Source organism: Tursiops truncatus, chromosome 18 (genome assembly GCF_011762595.2).
Source record: "Tursiops truncatus isolate mTurTru1 chromosome 18, mTurTru1.mat.Y, whole genome shotgun sequence".
Taxonomy (NCBI): Eukaryota; Metazoa; Chordata; class Mammalia; order Artiodactyla; family Delphinidae; genus Tursiops; species Tursiops truncatus.
The window spans coordinates 5,024,560-5,044,979 of NC_047051.1; the positions used below are offsets into that span (position 1 = coordinate 5,024,560).

Sequence of the window (20,420 nt, forward strand, 5' to 3'; positions counted from 1 at the left end):
TCAAACACACAGGCATCTTACTGTCTACCACACGTGTTTGAATCTGGTCATGTTGCCCTATTTTATAGAGAATGAGACTTAAGAAGATGCAGGAATTTGTGCTAATCTGATGCCTGGTAACTGATGACACGGGTAGGACCCTTAACTCAGGTCTGCCCAGCACAGAGGCCCTTGGGCCTCGGGGTTTGTTTGGGCTGCCCAGAGGGGGAGGTCCTGCATGACAGGGACGTGCTGGCCGCCTGCGTGCGACAGTGTCCGCGTGCAGAGCGCCGCCCTGGTGGAGGTCCATGCAGGCACAGGTGCTCCCGGGGGGATGCCGCTGGGGGGGCGTTTTCGGTGCGTGCGACCAGTCTCCTGCAGAACCCAAGCCCTGCGACTCCCTGTCCCCTTCCTGCCCAGCCCCTGGTACCTGCTGTTCCGCTTTCTGCTTCTACGAACTCGACTACTCCAGGGCCCTCATATGCGTGGAATCACACAGCATTTGTTCTTCGGTGTCTGCTAATTGCACTGAGCGTAATGTCCTCAAGCCTCATCCATGGTGTACCCTGTGTCCAAATTTCCTTCCTTTCTGAGGCTGAATACTATTCCCCCGTGTGTTCACGACACAGTTTGCTTATCCATTCATCCGTCGACGGACACGTGGTTTGCTTCCACCTCTTGATCGTTGTGAACAGCGCTGCTGAGAACGTGGGTGTACAGTGATCTCTTCAAGGCCCTGCTTTCAATTCTTCCGGGCATATACTCATAAGTGGGATTGCTGGATCGTACTGTAGTTCTATTTTTAATTTTTTGAGGACCCTCCATACTGTTTTTCATAATGGCTGCACCATTTTGCATCCCCACCAACAGGGCACAAGGGTTCTCATTTCTCTGCATCCTCACCAATACTTGTTATCTTGTTTTTTGGTTGTTGTTGTTGTTTTTTGCGGTACGTGGGCCTCTCACTGCTGTGGCCTCTCCCGTTGCGGAGCACAGGCTCCCGACGCACAGGCCCAGCGGCCATGGCTCACGGGCCCAGCCGCTCCACGGCATGTGGGATCTTCCCGGGCCGGGGCACGAACCCGTGTCCCCTGCATCGGCAGGCGGACCCTCAACCACTGCGCCACCAGAGAAGCCCCTATCTTGGTTTTTTGATGGTAACCATCCTAATGGTGGTAAGGTGGTATCTCACCGTGGTTCCACTCATCTTTTAAGACCTAGGTTAAACCGCTTCTCTACTGCCACAATTCTCCCAGCTTTTTCAGACAGGGTGAGCATCCCGGGCGCACCCCTGACACCTGTCCCCAACTCAATTATGCTTTATGAGGTTCTGTATTTATTTGTTTATCTGCATCCCCCGCAGGACGTTGAGTTCCTAGATGGTGGTCCCATTTGGTCAGTGAGGTGTTTTCAGCGTCCTGTACGCAATAGTTATTCTAGAGATGTTTGTTGATTTTGTTGATTTACCAGTTTTAATTTTTTTAGAGCTACACCTTACCTCAAGTACACACATCTTAAGTGTACAACTCAATGGATTTTTAAATATGTTTACACCTGGGTAATCATCTGTCCCGATCAAGACAGAACATTTCTAGCCCCTGAACAGTTCCTTTGGGTTCCTTACCAGTCAAATGCCCACTCCCCAAAGGAACTCCTACTTTTAGTTTTTAACCCTCGATTGCTTTGCCTGTTCTTGAGTTCATATACATGGAACCACAGGGCACCTGCCCTTCAATACCTGACTTCCTTCACTCAGCCGAGTGGGAGATTCATCTCCATTGCTGTGTGTGTCAGTGATTCATCCCTTCTCATTGCTGAGGCGTATCCCATTGTGTGAATAACCGCGGTTCATTCAGCCATTCTCTTGTTGATGGACATTTGGGTTGTTTCCAGTTTTGGGCTATTGTGATTAAAGCTGTTATATAGATTCTTAGCTCTTGCAAATAGAGATGCTGTAAGTATCTTATGCACGTCGTTTGAGGAATGCTCCTCTTGTGTTCTCATTTCTCCTGTGTCTGTGCCTTTGAGTGGAACTGCTGGGCCATCTTGTACACATATGTACAGGATTAGCAGGTAATGCCAGTTTCTCAGAGTGCTTGAATGAATTCACACTGCCGCCAAGCAATGTGCGAGAGACGCAGGTGTTTCCTAGCCTCACCTGTGCTTGACACTGTCAGTCTTTTGACTTCATTCATTCTGGTGATTTGCACATAGCTTTTTCATGATCTTTTCCCTGGTTTCAATTTTTTTTGGTACCAAAATTTTATTTTTATACTGATATTTAAAATTTTGTGTGTCGCAATTTCTTGTTTATTGAATGTCAGACTTCACCTCCTGCATTTGAGATAGGAATTTAAATTTTTTTAAGTTTGTTTTTAAAGCAGGGCTTTTAAAAAAAATTAAGTGTAGTTGATTTACAATGTTGTGTTAGTTTCAGGTGTGCAGCACAGTGATTCAGTTATATATATATATTCTTTTTCGTATTCTTTTCCCTTATAGGTTATTGCAAAACATTGAGTAGAGTTCCCTGTGCTCTAGCGTAGGTCCTCGTTTATCTATTTTATATAGAGTAGCATGTATATATTAATCCCATCCTCCTAATTTGTCCCTCCCCCCCTCCCCTTCGGTGACCATCAGTTTGTTTTCTGTGCCTGTGGGTTTTAGCAGGGCTTTTGAAGAATAACTGTTTGAACAACTGGGTTGAAGCTCTGTCCTCACTGCAGGGAGAGCAGAGCAGTGTGAGGTTAAGAAGCTGGGTGTGGACTGATTCTCCGGGCGTGGATCCCATAGCTCTGACACCAGAGCTGCTGTGTGGTTTGGGGCCAGTTCATACACCCTCTTGGTGACTCAGTTTCTCCATCCATAAAATCGGGAAAGTAATAGAACATGCCTCTTGAAGTTGTTAATAGGATTAAACAAGTTATTGCACTTTTAGAATAACCCCTGGCAATAAGTAAGTTAATACTTATTAAATAGTAACTATTATTGTCACTGAGTTTCTTCAATGGATTTTATTAAAAGTTGCTTCCTTTTCCTTTGTTTTCTTATTCCAGGTTGGTCCTCGTAACAGCTCTCATAAGGTGTAGGCATATATCTGGAATCTGTGCTTTATTTTGTTCGTTACTTTTTTCTGTTCTTAAGCCAATGTCATACTGTCCTATTGATTGTCATTTGGTAATATATTCGATAATTATCTAGGAAGTGAGTTCTCCTGATTCCACTTTTATTTTCCTTCCCCAGTGCAGTGTTCTTGCCTACTTATTTTTCCAGATGGATTCTTAGTACAATTCCTGTGGAAATTTCTAATTAGTTTTTGAACTGTATGATTTTTAATTAATTAATTTTTAATACAATTTAAAGTTACTTTCCAATTTACAGTTATTACAATATATTGGCTATATTCCCCATGGAATACCTGTACAATGCATCCCTGAGCCTATCTTACACCCAGTAGTTTGAACTTTATTTATAACTAACTACAGGAGTTTTTTGATCTTTACTGTGTCAGATCTTCATAACCTGAAACAGACCCCAGCACCCAACTTTTTAAAACTTCATTTCTCCCACAAGAATTTTATAATTTTCTTTCAACAGATCTTGAAATCACCACACCAGGTTAATTTCCAAGCATATAAAGGATAAAGCTTTTGTGAATGGGATATGCCTTCTGTTTACCTCCCATGTATTAGAAAGTCATTGACTGTGGTGGATTTCTGTCATAGCATGCCACTTTGGGGAACCTGTTGATTATCTCCAGTAGTTTTCTCTTTGGTGGGGGAGATAGCAAATTACAGCGGGTAGAACATGGGCTTTGGAGCAGAAGAGCCAGACTGTAGATATATCTCCTCTCGTGACTTGTGTGAGACACTTTGGGCAAATTGCCGTCTCCTCTGAGCGATGGGGGTAATAATAGCTAGGGAGGACTTGTGCTGGAACTCTGGAACTTCCTTCTTTCTTAAAAATCACATAAGCCGCCGGGTAGATACCCAAAAGAATTAAAAGCAGAGTCTCAGAAATATTTGTGCCTTACATTCAGAGCAGCATTATTCACAGTTAATGAAGAGGTGGAAGAACTCAAGTGTCCATGGATGTCGGATAAACGAGATGTGGTCCCTCCATACAGCGGAATGTTGTTCAGCTTTGAAAAGGAAGGAGATTCTGACACAGGCAAAAACATGGATGAACCCTGAGGACATGATGCTCAGTGAAATTAGCCAGTCACAAAAGATGAATTCTGTGTGATTGAACTTATATGAGGTACCCAGAGTCATCAGATTCATAGAGGTGGAAAGTAGAGTTGTGGTTGCCAGGGGCTGGGGAGGGGGCAATGGGGAGTTGTGTTTAACGGGGACAGAGTTTCGCTTTTGCAAGATGGAAAACATTCTGGGGGTGGATGGTGTGATGATTTGACAACAGTGTGAAGGTACTTAAGGCCACTGAACTGCACACTGAGAAATGGTCAAGAGGGAACTTTTCTTATGTGTATGTTATCACAATTAAAATAATAATTCTTAAAAAAAATCATGCAAGCTGGAGTTGGCATTCTGGAAGCACATCCTTAGCAGATGGGAGTTAGTGCAATGAAACACACGCTATGCATCAAAAAAAATGTAGGGCTCAAGTCCACGAACAAATGTTGAATTGTGCATGTTTGGTATCTCCTGGTATGTAATAATATTTGTTCCTTCCTTAAGTTAGCAGGCTGGGGGGAAAGTCAGTCCTTCCATGACACGCACCGGGGTGGAGGTGGAGGGAGGGGTACCAGGTGAGAGAAAGGAGGGTGAGAAGCTGTAAGTGTAGAATAATCGTGTTTATAACATTAATAACGGCGACACCAGCAGGTAGCCCTGGATGACTCTTTGTGCTAAACATTTTGAAATCATCATTTTATTCAATATTCATAGCAACCCATGAAGTAAGAATGATTCCAGTTTTCCCAGCAAAAATACCTGAGGCTTAGGAGGTCAGAGAGAAGGAAGCAGCCGTATATTTGCTGTTCCTGTAAACAGGCCTCTTCACCCTGCAGGGGACCTGGAGTTGTTATTTCTCTTTTTAATATGGGTTTTATTTTTTAATGCAAATGTATTATGATTATTTTTTAAATTTATTTATTTATTTATCTTTGGCTGCATTGGGTCTTCGTTGCTGCGCGTGGGCTTTCTCTAGTTGCGGCAAGCGGGGGCTACTCTTCGTTGCGGTGCGCGGGCTTCTCATTGCGGTGGCTTCTCTCGTTGCAGAGCAGAGCACGGGCTCTAGGTGCGCAGGCTTCAGTAGTTGTGGCACGTGGGCTCAGTAGTTGTGGCTCGCGGGCTCAGTAGTTGTGGCACGCAGGCTCTAGAGCGCAGGCTCAGTAGTTGTGGCTCGTGGGCTCAGTAGTTGCGGTGCACGGGTTTAGTTGCTCCGCAGCACGTGGGATCTTCCCGGACCAGGGCTCAACCCCATGTCCCCTGCACTGGCAGGCGGATTCTTAACCACTGCGCCACCAGGGAAGTCCTGGAGTTGTTATTTCTGAGAAATTTTTTACCGTTTTCCAATTAAAGAGGACAGAAGGGGTTGTTCTCCCCCAGATTCGGTTTGACAGATCCCATGGAGGAAGGGCCTGGCTTGGGTCACATGTCCTGTCCTGAAGAGATGACTATGGTGAGAGGAGGCACAGTGATATGAGGCCCCCTGAGAGATGGGGCCCTAAGAACACCCTTGTCTTGTTCCTGACTTTAAGGGAGAGGCAGCTGGTACTTCGGCAATGGCCACAAAAAGAAAGACTTGAAACATATTTTAAAAGACCAGAACAAATGGAGAAAAAATGAAGTTCACGGGAAGAAAATACCAATACTGTAAATGTAATATTGTAAAGATGTCAGTTCTCTCTGAGTGAGCTCAATGCAGTGCCAGTCAAAATCCCAGCAGTCTTTTTCAAGGAACTGAGCAACCTGCATCTAAAATTTTACATAGGCGTAAAGAACCAAGAATAGACACAGAATTCCTGAAGAAGAAGAAATCGGAGGGACTTTGAGATCAAAGATAAAGTCTCATTATAGAGCTGTTACCGTAGGAACAAAAATGAAATCGCATTTGTATCTGACACCACGCACAAAGATCACTTCTTTTTTTTTTTTTTTTGCGGTACGCGGGCCTCTCACTGTTGTGGCCTCTCCCGTTGCGGAGCACAGGCTCCGGATGCGCAGGCTCAGCGGCCGTGGCTCATGGGCCCAGCCGCTCCACGGCATGTGGGATCCTCCCGGACCGGGGCACGAACCCGAGTCCCCTGCATCGGCAGGTGGACTCTCAACCACTGCGCCACCGGGGAAGCCCACACAAAGATCACTTCTGACAAGGAAAGACTTAAAATGTGAGAGGCAAAACCTAAATAAATGAGTGGATCACCGTAACATAGGCATAAGGAAGAATTCCTTCCAAAAGTTCCCCAAAGTAGTAATTATAAATGAAAAGACTGGTAAGTGCAACTACATTAAAATTAAGGCCTCCCTTCATCAAAAGACAACATAAAGGAAATTTATATGAAATTCACGGTGGCATCCTGGCTCAGCTCTTGAAATGGCAAAAGGACATTGCTGGGAAGAGTAGTGAAATCTGAATGAAGTCTAGAGTTTAGTTTATAGTAACACACACCGATGTTGGTTTCTTCGTTGTGAGGAGTGCTTCTTGGTAATGTTCCCCAATTAGGGGAAATTGGGTGAGGAGTAGATGGTAATTCCTCAGCAAGTCTTCTGCAAATCTAAATTATTTTAAAATAAAAAGTTTATTCACAACCTGGGATTTGGTGTTTATGATATATGTAATCAATAAAAAAGTAATTTTAAAGAACCACGAAAACATCAATAGTCAAGAAAAGATGTTTTTCAGAAGAGGAAAAGTAAACAGTAAATAAACTTAAGGCAAGATGACAATCTCATCTTTAACAAAAAATTTTTTTTTATTGGGGTATAGTCGTTCCACAATGTTGTGTTAGTTTCTACTGTACAGAGAAGTGGAGTTCCCTGTGCTATAGAGCAGGTTCTCATTAGTCATCTATTTTATACATATTAGTGTAGACATGTCAATCCCAGTCTCCCAAGTCATCCCCCCCACCTCCCCCCTTGGTGTCCATACGTTTATTCTCTACATCTGTGTCTCTATTTCTGTCTTGCAAACTGGTTCATCTGTACCATTTTTCTAGATTCCACATATATGCATTAATATATGATATTTGTTTTTCTCTTTCTGACTTACTTCACTGTGTATGACAGTCTCTAGGTCCATCCACATCTCTACAAATGCCCCAATTTCGTTCCTTTTTATGGCTGAGTAATGTTCCATTGTGTATATGCGCCGCATCTGACAATCTCATCTTAATAAGCAGACCGCTGCCAATAAATGCTACAGTGCCACCTCATCTCAGCAGTCCTCTTACAAACTGCTGGTGGGAATGTGAAATGGTACAGCCGCTCAGCGAGTAAGCTGGAGGCCCAGCAAGCCCAGCAATTCCTCTTCTAAGTACATGCCCTAGGGTCGCTCTTGCTTTTGCGCTTGGACACCAAGAGGCAACTGAAAGGGTGTTCACAGCAGCATTACTCATAATAGACAAAAACTAGAAACAACCAAAATGTCCATCGATAGGAGAATGGATAAGTAAACCACCCCGTGGAATATTATACAGCAGTGAAAATGGATGACTGTCAACAATATGCAAAAATAAGGATGAACTTTAGAAACAATGTTGAATCAAAAAAGTCTCAGATGAGACGACATATGGTATAATATCTTATGAAGTTCAAAATCAAGCAAAATTAAACTTCATATTAGAAAACTGTAGGATGGTGGTTACTCCAGGGTTGAGGATGAGAGAGGGGGATGGGTTCAGGGAGGGACACTCAAGTGCTTTTAGTGACCTTGGTGACATTCTGGTTTTCAGGTCAGGTAGGTTCATGATGTTCATTTATTATTTTTTGTCTCATGTTATCATATGCATTATTTTGTATCTATTAAATGTTACCAATTTTTTTCAAATTTAAAGATAGGTTAAAAAAAACAAGCAACAGACAGAGCAAGGACGTTGCCAAAATTCATGATGACAGGGCTTTTCTTTTAAACTCTAGTGTTTCTAGAGGAAAATGGAATCTTGGGAAGGCTTTGGGAGACTATGGAATATCCACATGTCTTCTCAGCTGGAACTGATGCCAAGAATGTAGAAAAGACGGCTGATCTCAGTGTGTCTAGAGGGCAGGGTGGGTGGATGCACGTGGAAATGCTATTCAGCCTCCCAACAAGCCTTCACTAAGAATGGTGAGTGCCCTGGGGATGCCAAGGGCGGAGGGACAGAGCTCTGCACTCAAGGGGCTCGTAGGGTGGAGAGGACACTGCTCCGCTAGGGAAATATCCAACAGAGCCAGAGATGATCTTTTTGGAACACAGGCTAATGATGTCGTGACCTTTGCTTACCCCTCAGGGCTTTCTCTCGGCCCTGGGATCAAGCTCCCTTCTCTGGTCCTGGTGCCCTTTAGTCTCGGGCAGCTTGGCCACCGTCCCTTCATTCCTCATGTGACTCTCATCCGGAAATCCTTTGGTTCCCGGAACCTACCAGAGCTCTCCTCTCAGTGGGCTTTTTCACACTTGGTCTGGAATGTCTCCCACCACGTGCTGAGTCCTACTTATTGACTTAGGCTCCTTTGCAAAGGAGCGCTCCGGGGACCCTGGGCTGCACTAACTTCTGGCTGTACGCGTCTGTGGCATCCTGTACCCCCATCAGCTCTAGGGTGACAGTTTCCATCCTGTCCCCCATGAGATCCCCAGCAGGCCCTGGAGCACGGCAGGGGCCTGATCGGTGTTTGCTGGATTAACTGCAGGTATGTCTTTTTTTTTTTTTAAATAAATTTATTTATTTTTGGCTACACTGGGTCTTCGTTGCTGCGCGTGGGCTTTCTCTATTTGCGGCGAGCGGGGGCTACTCTTTGTTGTGGTGCATGTGCTCTCACTGTGGTGGCTTCTCTTATTGTGGAGCATGGGCTCTAGGGTCGTGAGCTTCAGTAGTTGCAGCATGCGGGCTCAGTAGCTGTGGCACACGGGCTCAGTAGTTGTGGCTTGCAGCTCTAGAGCGCAGCCTCGGTAGTTGTGGCACACAGGCTTAGTTGCTCCGCGGCATGTAGGATCTTCCCAGACCAGGGCTCGAACCCATGTTCCCTGCACTGGCAGGCAGATTCTCAACCACTGCGCCACCAGGGAAGTCCCACAGGTATGTCTTAAGAGTTTCATGCAGTTACAGAGGAGGGAGCGATAACTTGTACTTGGAGGGAAGAGGTGGAGGGCTTCCCGGAGGAGGTGGCGTGGGCTATGAGGACATGTCCGTTACTTGCATCAGCTTCCACTTACCAGCCTGTTTTGCCCAAATTGCATGTTTTCCTCAGTGGGTGGGCTGTGTGTCCCTGTGGTTGCCACAATTTCTTTGTCCGTTCATCCATTAATGGACACTTAATTGGTTGCACCAATTTACAGTCCCACCAGCAGTTCACAAGGGTTCCTTTTCTCCACATCTTCACCGACACTGATTTCTTGTCTTTTTTGTATTAGCCATTCGGATAGGTGGGAGGGACTGTCCCTTTGTGATTTGGATTTGCATTTTCCTAATGATTAGGGATCTTGGGCATATTTTCATGTACCTGTTGGCCATCTGTAAGGAGGGCTATTCTTATTAAAGCATCGGCACTGTACCAGATGCCCACTACAGTCAGACCTTGGGGAAATTCATAACCCCCTCTCACTAATTTCTCCAGAATCTTCTACTGTGTTCTAGGTATACTGTTTCTGTGTCACTCATCCTCTTCCTAGTGTCACATGGGCGAGTGAAATTTGGGGTGAAAGCATGTGAAAAGACACAAGGATGGTGGCTCATATGACCGAGCTTCTTGAGGAGAGTTTTCTCCTCTTACGCCTCTGTCTCAACATTACTTACATCCTTTTACTCTTTATCCCTCTTAGCTTTCTTTTAACCACCAGTGCCTTGTCTAACCTAATTTTGAAATTTCTCCCTTATGCCCAGACCCTATAAAGATAAAATCCCCCCGAAAAGTGAGCAATTTGGATTTGGTGGAGATGTCAAAAGTGAAATCCTCAACCACAGTGTTCCTAAAGCCCCCTTCCCAGCTGGGAGACAGACCCAGGGGCTTGGGAACAGGGGTGGGAGTGACAGCGGATGGGGGAAAGGGTGGAGACACCCTCATCACGAACCTGTAAGTTCCATTCCGGTGTCTCTTAAGGGGTCGAGCCACTTGGCTGGCAGGCCACGGAGGTACAAGGTCAAGTTAGTTGACTTAATCCTACATCTGTCAAATGGGAAAGATAGTACTTACTTGCAGGGTTCCCTTTGCTCTGGGTCAGTAGACTGAATTCCACTTTTATGTCTGTTCCTTTCCAGCTTAGGGCCTGTAGGGAGTTCAACCCCACTGAACTTGAGTTTCCTCGCTGTCAAATGACCACGTGCAACATGATTTACCTGAGTCGTCCGTCAGAGTAACACGGAGACTGAGGCATGGTTAATCACTTGTTAAATAGTTGAGTTTTTATTTTGGAGAAACACCGGCTGCACAGAGCATATATGAGAAAGGTTTGCATTGCATGAATTATTTTCCCATTTGAAACCCAGAATCTCGCTCAAATGGCTTCCCAGCCCACATTGTACTGAAGTACCCTGTTTGTTCCATTAACTATTCACAGAGTCAACTGGGGAACCGCTGTTATTAATTTCAATGGAAAGCTAAAATGCAGTTCATTTTCTATAATTGCAGGCCCACGGTCTAAAGAGGCAGCAAAAGCTTTTAATCTGAGGCATTTTTAGAGGAGTATGATCAGAATTACATTGAACATCTTTTGAAGGTACATAATTATGAAAACCTCAATGACACTGACATTCAAAGAGCCCAAACCATAGATGCAGGGAACTCGCATGCGGGGAACAAGGCAAATTGCCGTCTTAGTTACTCGTGATGGAGAAACGCCCACGGGGAAGGTCGGCAGTGTTTGCCCACCTTGCTTTTCTATTTTACTCCAAAGACGTGAGCTCTTCATACCGCGTGGGAGGGGGATATGGCGCTCTCGTCCGAAATGTAAGATTTCTGTAGCCCCAGAGAGCCTGCCCCGGGGCTGCAGCCTCCCTCGCACCCCTTCCGCGGGGCGGGGCTCTGGCCCGAGGCGCGCGAGGGCGGGAGGGTGCTCCGCGCGGCCACCAGAGGGCGCCAGAGCGTCTCTGCGGGTGCCGGTCCCTCCACGGCTTCCTGCGTCCAGACTGCTCCTGGGTCGCAGGTGTCTGGGCAGGGCTGTCATCCGTTGGTCGCGACTCCATGAGGACAGAGCTCCCCCTCCACTTCCCCGAAGGAGGAAGAACACTAAGAAGGCAGGGAAGTGCCCGCAGCAGCCACCTCGCCACCACGACTCCCATGGGGGCCTGGAGGTGGGGAGAAGCCGCGTGCGGGAGAGACGTCGGCTTTCGTTCAAAACTAAAGTGCAGGGCTTCCCTGGTGGCGCAGTGGTTGGGAGTCCGCCTGCCGATGCAGGGGACGCGGGTTCGTGCCCCGGTCCGGGAGGATCCCACATGCCGCGGAGCGGCTGGGCCCATGAGCCATGGCCGCTGAGCCTGCGCGTCTGGAGCCTGTGCTCCGCAACGGGAGAGGCCATAACAGTGAAAGGCCCGCGTACCGCAAAAAAAAAACCTGAAGTGCAATTTACAAACACACCCTCCAGGCGAGCTGCGCAGCAGGGGGGCCGCAGAGATAACGAGGCGGGGCCCCCACGCCCACTCAGCCCTCCCTCCGGATGGGGTGACGCACGTGCTGTGGGCGCCCAGGCCCGCGAATCGTCCGCTCCGCCCAGCGCGGTCGGGAGGGGTCACTGAGCCCTGAACCGGCTGCGGCCCAGGGTGGAGAGAGGCAGCGGGACCAGCAGGGACAAACGCGGGAGGGGCAGGGGCGAGTCCCAGACGGTGCTTGGGTGGGCCGGGCGTCAAGCCCCACAGCGGCTCGGGGCCCCCAAGGGTTGGGTCCCCGGTAACCTAAGTCAGGCTGGGGAAGCTGGACTTTATTCAGTGGCCTGAGGAACCAGCAGCGGTGTTGGAGCTGGGGGGCGATTGACCAGGTCCGGCCTGGCCTTGGCTGTCACCATGGCTGGCTGGGTAGGAGGGGGCAGTTTGCCACCGTGCAGCCCGGGAGGTGGGAGGAGACACTCACCCCCAGCGGGTGCTTAGTGGAAAATGTTTTGCAGGTTGCGATGCCGCGTTTCTGCAGTTCTCCAGATCTTACTGAATTTCAGTGTCAGGTTCTTAACGCGCGCATCTCGGAGTTCTGAAGTACACTTGAGGCTTTTGCCAAGACATGTAACATCAGCCCCAGGAGGAAGAGCGGAGAAGAGGCCTCCAAGGGCGTTCTCCTGTTCAGAAATTAAAGCGGAAGAGTTTGAAAGCAAAGAGCTCAGATACAGGGGGTGGGCTGAACTCAGCTGGTTTGACACTAGGAACCAAGAACGCCAATCTTTTTCAAAGTCAAGGGTAAGCGTAAATCAGAACATAGATTTAGCATAGTTTGCAACCTTGCAGCGTTCCTACTCGGTAGAGCTTTTAACTCCTGGCCTCCCCGAGGTCCGGCAGAATACGATAATGTTTTAACATTTCTTCTGACTTGGCTCCTTACCCTGCGAATGTCCCACAGTGCCCGGCTGTCCTCATCCTCACGTGTGTTGAATGAATGGTGACCACCCCAAAGCACTCCTCGTGGGGAAGGCGGATGTAAAGAGGTGGAGAGCAATTTTTCCTCCTGGTTTCAAGATGCTAATACAGTGCACTGAGGTAGAGTCTGTAGCAGGTGGTGGGCAGGGACCGTGCGGCTTCTGGACTCTGGTGCGTAGTTTTCCATTTGCCACTTTTGTGGCTTAACCTCAGTTTTCGTCACTTATCAAATGGGAATAATCTATACTGAACAGACCTCCTAAGGTTATTATGAGAATCGAAAGGAAAGTTTGTAGTGAACGCACAAAGCGTGAGGGTAAAGCTATCGATTGTATGGAATGTTGTGGACAGATGTGCGGAGTTATGACGTTAGTCATGGGTCAGTTGCCCTTGAACATGCGGAAAGACAGAAACTAGCGAATTTGCCTAGAAATGATGCCCAAATAGGTAAGCAAAAATAAATTAATCACACTCTTGTGTTTCTCGTACGGGTTCATTGTACTGATTTCAAACCACAGGGGTCTGGCCAACGACAGCTTTTTTTTCTCACCTCCAAACTTTTCTGTTGGTTGGTTTCTGCTGTTGCGCTATTTTTATTATGGAAAATTTCAAACATCCCCTTACTCCCTTCTGTTGTTCCCATTTCTCCCTCTTTGTTTGCTGGAGGATCCCAGACGTTGTCCTGTCATCCACGAATGCTTGCATGTCTGCCAAACATCTTGCAAGAGCAGCTCTCTCGGCGGCCTCCATCCACTCCCTCACCTTCGGCACCGCTCTGCCCAGCCCGACCCCGCCATGGAGCCTGTTTTCTTAAGAATCACCGAGGACGTCATCCAGAGACCATTTCACAATCTCATCCTCAGCTTCCGACACTGTTGAATGGAGACCGCTGAGCCAGGCACTGTCAGGTATGGCGGCTGATCCCCAGACCCGAAGGAGCTCACAGCCGCGGGGGGCTCAGCCCGAGGAGGAGCCTGCGGTCAGAGGGCGCCTGAGGGGCGCGCAAGCCCAGCCGAGGGGCAGACGGCGCTGCCGTGGGGGAGTCGGAACTAGGGCGCGCAGTGCTGGGAGGCTGGCTGCAGCCGGCCCTGGGGCTGGGCTGGAAGGGTCAGCAGGGTTCGAGAGGCTGGTCTGGGCGCTCCTGGAGGGATTGGCGAGCCTGGCCGTGGGAAAGCTCAGCGCCACGTCTGGGGAAGGGGACGCAGGTCTGAGACGAAGGTGTGTGAGAGAACCTGCCGATCGGTGCATTGTTTAGGAAACGTGCACAAACAATGCTGAGCTTCAACAAAAGCTTGAGTTCAGAGGAACCGCTAAAGTAGACAACTCACTTGAAGCGCGATTTCTTGATAATCGCCGGGGGCGAGTTGGGGAGCCGGCATCTCTTGGTGTCTGCACGGAACTGCAGCCGTCACCTCTTTGCGCAATGTGTCAGCCACCTCATACGCACCATCTCTAGAGCTGGCAGCCCTCTAGCGAGGTGAGCAGTATTCTCCTTCTACAGGTGAGAGGCTGAGGTCCGAGGTTAAATGGACTGCCCCCGGTCTTCTAGGCTTCTAGGGTCTTCTAGGCCACTTCTAGGTCAGTGGCCGCAGCAGATCCAGGCCTCTCTGGTTCCATCCCTTTTGCGGAGCAGCTGGCCTCCCTCTAGATTAGTGTCGTGTGGGTACCAGCCTCTCTCGGCGCTCCTGTTACAGAGCCCGAGAAAAGGAGTAGGGGTCCAGCGAGCGTGCCATGAGCCTGGGGCCCACCATATTGGCACTGTCGTCCTAGAGTGAGGTCACCAGTGAATGGGGTGGAAGCTTCTGGTAGTTGGCAAACAGTCGACATCCACAATCTGACCTGCAACAGCGACCCCATGTCCTGCCTCTTGTGCCTCCTTAGAGAGGCCTTCCCTGACCGTCTCTCCCACCCCGTTCACTGCATCACATGTTCGCCATGTAGCTGGCTTTATTTTCTTCATAGCATTTATCGCCATCTAAAATTATGTTATTTCTTCATTTGTTTATTATTCCCCTCTGTAGAATGTAAGCTCAGGAGGTAGCTTCGTCTTGGTAACTGATGGATTCTGAGTAAATACCTGGCACACAGTAGATGCCCAATATTTGCTGGGTGAAGACGAATCAGTAAGTGTTTTGCCCGTTGTACCTGCCTAAGTCATTTAGATATTAAAAGTAACAAATGAAGAGACTCCCCCTCCCCCTGCCCCAATTTCCACACTGTAGCTGTGAAGAGGGACAGGGACAACCTCTACTGAAAAAGCAATCACTTACACTTAGAAATGAAGTAGTGAGGTCCCTGTCATGGGAGCATTCAAGCAGGAGTTGGATGACCATTTTATAGAAGTGGTTCCCATACCGGGAACATGGATAAGGACCTTCCAATTCTAAGGTTCTATGATTTGGGGTCAGTGAGGGGAAAGACTTTAGTATATAGGGTGTGGGGACGTGGTTGACACAAGGACATCATAGCCTTTGGAACGGCTATGGATGAGAGAGAAACCGCGGGTAACCGCTAGTTAGATGCATTTCACCTGTACCCTGCCTTCACCAATCAAGGTCGTTTGAATTGTTACGAAGGACCGGCGTGTCCTCCATGCGGCACGGAGCCTAAACAAGATGTTTTCTAGGATCTTGGAGTCAGCTGCGTCTAATTCACGTGGAGCCTGTTAAGACTGGATAGGACCGCCGACCCTCCAAGGGGGCGTGCGTGAGGGTTACAGGCTCCGAGGCTGTTGGAAGTGAGGTCCCAAAGCCCCGCCCTGAGCTCGTGCCCCGGGCCTCCGGCTTGGAGCGCCGAGGCCCGCCGTCTAGTTACGCCTGCGCAGAACGCGACGACGCACCTTCTCCCAATCCCCTTTCCCCGCCCCCCACGCCCCCCGCGCCTGCGTCTTCGTCCCTCATCCCTTAAGTACCCCCGCCCCTCGCCTTCCCGTGAGCGGTTTCTGCGTTTGGCTGGCTTGCGGGTAAACCGTGTGTTTGCTGCAGACGTTGGCGTCCCACATGTTGTGGCTCCTGACGCGGCGGGCAAATGGACCTGGTTCCTTCCGTAACAAGGTGAGACAAGAACTCCTTTTCCTCAGGCGTTTACTAGTTATCCGCAGGACAAGCTTTGGTGCCCTGAGCACCCACCACTGTCGGCAGGCGGGGGCCCCAGGAGCAGGAGGCCAGCCCAGGCCCAGGGAGGGCGTGCATTTGCACAGACCACCCTGGGAGAGGCAGGGGTGTGCGACTCAACATGTCCCATGACCTCAGACACTCTTGCATTGATTGGTTCTGAGTCGTGGGCAACAGGGGACTTTTTCATAGAATCTAGGCAAAGGAAAGGAAAACTTTGTTTTTAACACCCCCAGAACGTCCATGTTGGATAATTGTCACTTCTCTTCCATCAGCGTCTAAGCGGTAGATCTTTCCAGATCTCTCTAGAACTAGTGGTAGTTCTGCGGGTGGTCCAAGGAAGGGTGGTAGTTGGATTCACCCTTAAACAGAAACTTCTCGAGGAAGCAGGTGAGAACTGGTAAAAGTTCATAAAGAGCCCATCCGCAAAGCATGACTTGCAGGTGAGCAAGTGAACAGCGCCGGTGGGAGTCACTGTGTTCGCAGGCGGCGCGGGGGCTGCAGCCGCCCTCCCGAGTGGGACGCCTGCTCTGGGCCGCGGGCAGGGCGCCTGCTCCTTTGCTGGTAAAGATTCCGCGTCTCTTACTTGGCACTTTACAGACAGTGGGCGCGGGGCGTCGGCACATCACTTCTAGAGAGCGTCCGTGTTGCCATAGGAACCAGCTGGCTTAGATTTACACTAAAATGGCAAAAGAGCTTTCTAATAAGGACCCCGAGGAGTTGAAACCTCCCCTTCAGCAGGCAGAGAGACTGAAGAGAGAAGGCTCACTTTCTGAATTCCCAGCCCCTAACTGGGCAGCAGGTCACCAGGCCGCTGGAATCTACACTGGTTCATTTATCACCAAGTGTGGACAAACGCAGGGGAGTCTGGGTTATGACAGACGAAGTCAGGTGTTATAAAGCAGTGATCCAGAGCCCAGCTGTGTCTTGTGCACACAGTAGGTGCTGGAGAAGTTTTAGTTTAAACGACCACATGGTAAAGAAACACGTCAATCACTTGAACGTGCTTGGGTATTTAAAGGCAACTTAAGGAGTATGCGTCAGCATGCAGCCTCAACACCCCACTCTCCGTTTATTTAATACCTTGACTTCACTTGGCACTTTAAGAATATCTTACTTCAGCTCTTAGCTTTAATACTGCAAGTCAGTTAAATCTGAACGAATGGGGAGGGACTTCCGTGGCAGTCCAGTGGTTAGGACTCCGTGCTTCCACGGCAGGGAGCGGGGGTTCGATCCCTGGCTGGGGAACCAAGATCCCACATGCCCCGTGCGTGGTGCAGCCAACAACAACAACAACAACAACAAACTATCAACGAATGGGGTTTTTACTCTACGGTCCGACGAGACCTTCAGGCATGATGAACGGGTGAGGTAACCTTGGAAGCTATCCAGGTTGGTTAACTTCACATTTAACTTTAACCATCCATTTATCTGACTAAAGTCTCAAGGATCTGAGCAATAAAGCAGCAGCCCACTTTAATACGCAAAAGAATGGAAATCAGGAAGTTGTAGCCGTGGTTTTGTAGGGAGAAAAGTGCGACAGCTGTGAGGGAGGGCTGCGCTGTCTGAAAACCAGCTCACGTGGCGCAGTGTCCTGAGAAAACGAACCCCCCAGATCCGCCTCCCAACTCTTCCTATGGGAGCTATCTCTGGGTTTAACACAAGCTGTGTTTGCTCTGGATAAGTTGCTGACAGTGATCTCTGCAACTCCCTTTTTTCCCCTCTGGAAAATGAAAAACTGCTTTAGTGACTCCAGACAGCTTGGAAACTGGCAGCAGGATGGTGAGGACGGCGCTGCATCCCACACTTTTATGAAACCTCCCCCGACATCTGGGCTGCAGCACAGCTCCCAGCTCGTTTAGGTCAATAAGTTGCCTTTAATCCCACTCTGGCCTGTTTCCCACACGTTTTTTAAAGGTATAATTGACTTACAACATTAGCTTCAGGTGTGCAAGATTTGACGCTTGCATACATTGCAGAATGACCACAGTGAGTCTTGCTAACATCGTCACCATACAGTTAGAACGTTTTTTTTCTCGTGATAACTTTTAAGATCTACTCCTCAGCACCTTTCAAATAGGCAATGCAGTATCAACTGTAGTCCCCACGCTGTACTTTACATCCTCATGACTTATTTTATAACTGGAAGTTTGTACCTTTTGATCCCCTTCACCTATTCAACCCCCTGCCCCCCACACCTCTGGCAAACCAGCAGTCTGTTTTAAGATTCCACATATGAGATGGTTTGGTATTTGTCCTTCTTTTTTTTTGCGGTACGCGGGCCTCTCACTGTTGCGGCCTCTCCCATTGCGGAGCACAGGCTCCGGACGCGCAGGCTCAGCGGCCATGGCTCACGGGCCCAGCCGCTCCGCGGCATGTGGGATCTTCCCGGACCGGGGCACGAACCCGTGTCCCCTGCATCGGCAGGCGGACTCTCAACCGCTGCGCCACCAGGGAAGCCCTGTCCTTCTCTCTGACTTATCTCATTTAGCATGATGCCCTCCAGGTCCATCCATGTTGTCCCACATGGCAGGATTGATTTCTTACGGCTAAACAGTATTCCATCGTTTACATACACCACGTGTTTATCCATTGATGGACATGTAGGTTGTTTCCAGATCTTGGCTATTGTGAGCAATGCTGCAGTGAACATGGGGGTGTCAATAACTCTTCTCCACATGTTCCTTGTGGGATATTATTGTAGTAAGAACGACTACAAACTCTGCTGGTGTCAGTTTTTCTGTATTTCACGTAGTTCAGAAACGAAATCTAAACAAATCTTGACTGTTCGGAACAATCATAGTTACGACTAATTGGAGGAACCGCAGTCTGGTGGTCACGTTAGACTGCAGGGGTGGCCGGAGTCGACAGTGCAGAGGGGACAGAGCTTTTGGGTGGAGCGGGAGGGTTAGACAGAAGAGTACTTCACTGTGGAGAAGCCGGACACACGTGGGCCGGGTGGTCACGGGCAGCATCAGTGGTCATAAATCCTGTGGACAGTGCGTGCCCTCGAGATGACAAGAGGAGAACGGCGCTCTTCCTCCCCCAAGCCCATAATCCCAGTCTAATCATGAGGAACAGGAGACGAACGCCGATAGAGCGCGTCCTGCAGTGTCCCCGTCCATCCTCTTCAACACTGTCAAGATCCTCGGAAACAAGGAAAGTCTGAGAAAGTGGCCTCACAGCCAAGGAAGACCTAAGGAGATGTGACAGCTGGTGGTCACGTGTCCTGGATGTGACCCTGGAACAGAAAAGCACAGGAGGCCTAGCTTCTCTCTCTGGAATACCCTGGGTTCTTCAGGAGGTGCAGAATCTGATATTTAATGTCTGGTTTTAAAAACTGTTTGAAACTGGTATTCAAGCATCTACCTGACAAGTTGTCCTAGCACACATCATGACCATAAAAATGCAATGTAATAAAATCTTTTAGGAGGAGAAGGGTGTTTGCCCTGAGAGCTCGATAATGATTTCTCAAGGAGGTGATGTCACTTGAGCCAAGCCAGCCACGGAGACCCAGGAGGGCAGGGGGTGGGTGGTGGTTTAGAAGAGAGGCAGGGGAGGTGGGACCAGGTCGTGAGGGGCCTTCCACGCGGTGCTGAGCTGCTGTGCAGATGACGTGGAACTGCCGAAGACCTGCACACAGGGTTGGGGTTTAGGAAGGTTACTCTGCTGTCATGAGAGTCTGGATCGAAAGAGTGGAAGTAGGCAGAGGCTTGGGAAAGTTCAGTTTTGCAGAACTGAGATTTAGGGGCCCTAAAGCAACAGGATGCTTAGTCTACAGACTGGGAGCTACAGACTCAGGGCATCAGTGGTATTCAGAATGGCAAGGTGGCAATCAGAGACGGTACTTAGAACTATGACAGAAGTAGGTGATGGGAGCCAAAATGAAGTCCGGTATAAAGGCCCGCTGAGATTCACCATAAGGAGGATCATTCTCCTGAAAGTGCGGAGTGGAGGCAAGAGGGGCGGCGCTCAAGCTCTGCCTCCAGACACGGGACCACGTGAACGTGCAGGGAAGGGAAAGCACCGCAGGGGCATGGGAGGGAACGCTACCAGTGTGTGTGGAGGTGCATGGACCTCCCGGGCTGTGGAAATCCTGATTGGGGTTGGACCAGAGGCCTTGGGTTGAGCTTAACTTACTAGGAAATTGGGAGCTAACTTTCAACTAAAACTTTTTTTTTTTTTTTAATGCAGGGAGTGAGCAAAGCTCTACAAGAACAGAAATCCCAGTGTCAGGACTGCCTGGTAGGTGCAGTTGAGGAAACCAGTGCTGCCGTCCCAGAGAAATGCAAGGTGAGCCATAGAGGTGATTTAGTTTTCTAGTAACCACATTAAAGTAAAAAACTGGTCAAATTAATAACTTTATACAGCCCAATATGTCCAAGGTATTAGCATGTCAACACGTGGCACTAGTCACATTTCTGGTCCTCAGTGGCCACCGTCTAGAGGTCCTGCACAGGCTGAGATCCCGAGTGTCAGTAGGGATCACCTGTGTTCTGCCTACAGCAGTGAGAATTAGGAGATGGATTCGTGATCCCAAGTCTTCAAGCTTGGGATACCGTAGCGGTGACAAAATGCCACGAACAAAGATAAGGACCACACATGAGTCAGCATCTGCTGTG

General features: G+C 48.9%; 1 protein-coding gene and 1 long non-coding RNA gene across 2 annotated transcripts in view; one reads left to right on the forward strand and one right to left on the reverse strand.

Annotated features, from left to right (window-relative positions):
- Nucleotides 1-10,760: 10,760 nt before the first annotated feature.
- The window catches only part of LOC141277011 (uncharacterized), a 35,267-nt gene continuing 25,607 nt past the window's right edge, over nt 10,761-20,420 (forward strand). The window contains exons 1-3 of the long non-coding RNA XR_012327537.1: nt 10,761-13,593; nt 14,707-15,738; nt 19,993-20,091. This is a non-coding gene — a long non-coding RNA (uncharacterized lncRNA). The remainder of the gene's footprint in view (nt 13,594-14,706; nt 15,739-19,992; nt 20,092-20,420) is intronic.
- Nucleotides 20,147-20,420, reverse strand: part of LNX2 (ligand of numb-protein X 2) — an 86,482-nt gene continuing 86,208 nt past the window's right edge. Inside the window, exon 10 of the mRNA XM_019936821.3 lies at nt 20,147-20,412. Within this exon, the coding sequence (XP_019792380.2) occupies nt 20,406-20,412 (7 nt within the window). The 3' untranslated portion in view covers nt 20,147-20,405. The remainder of the gene's footprint in view (nt 20,413-20,420) is intronic.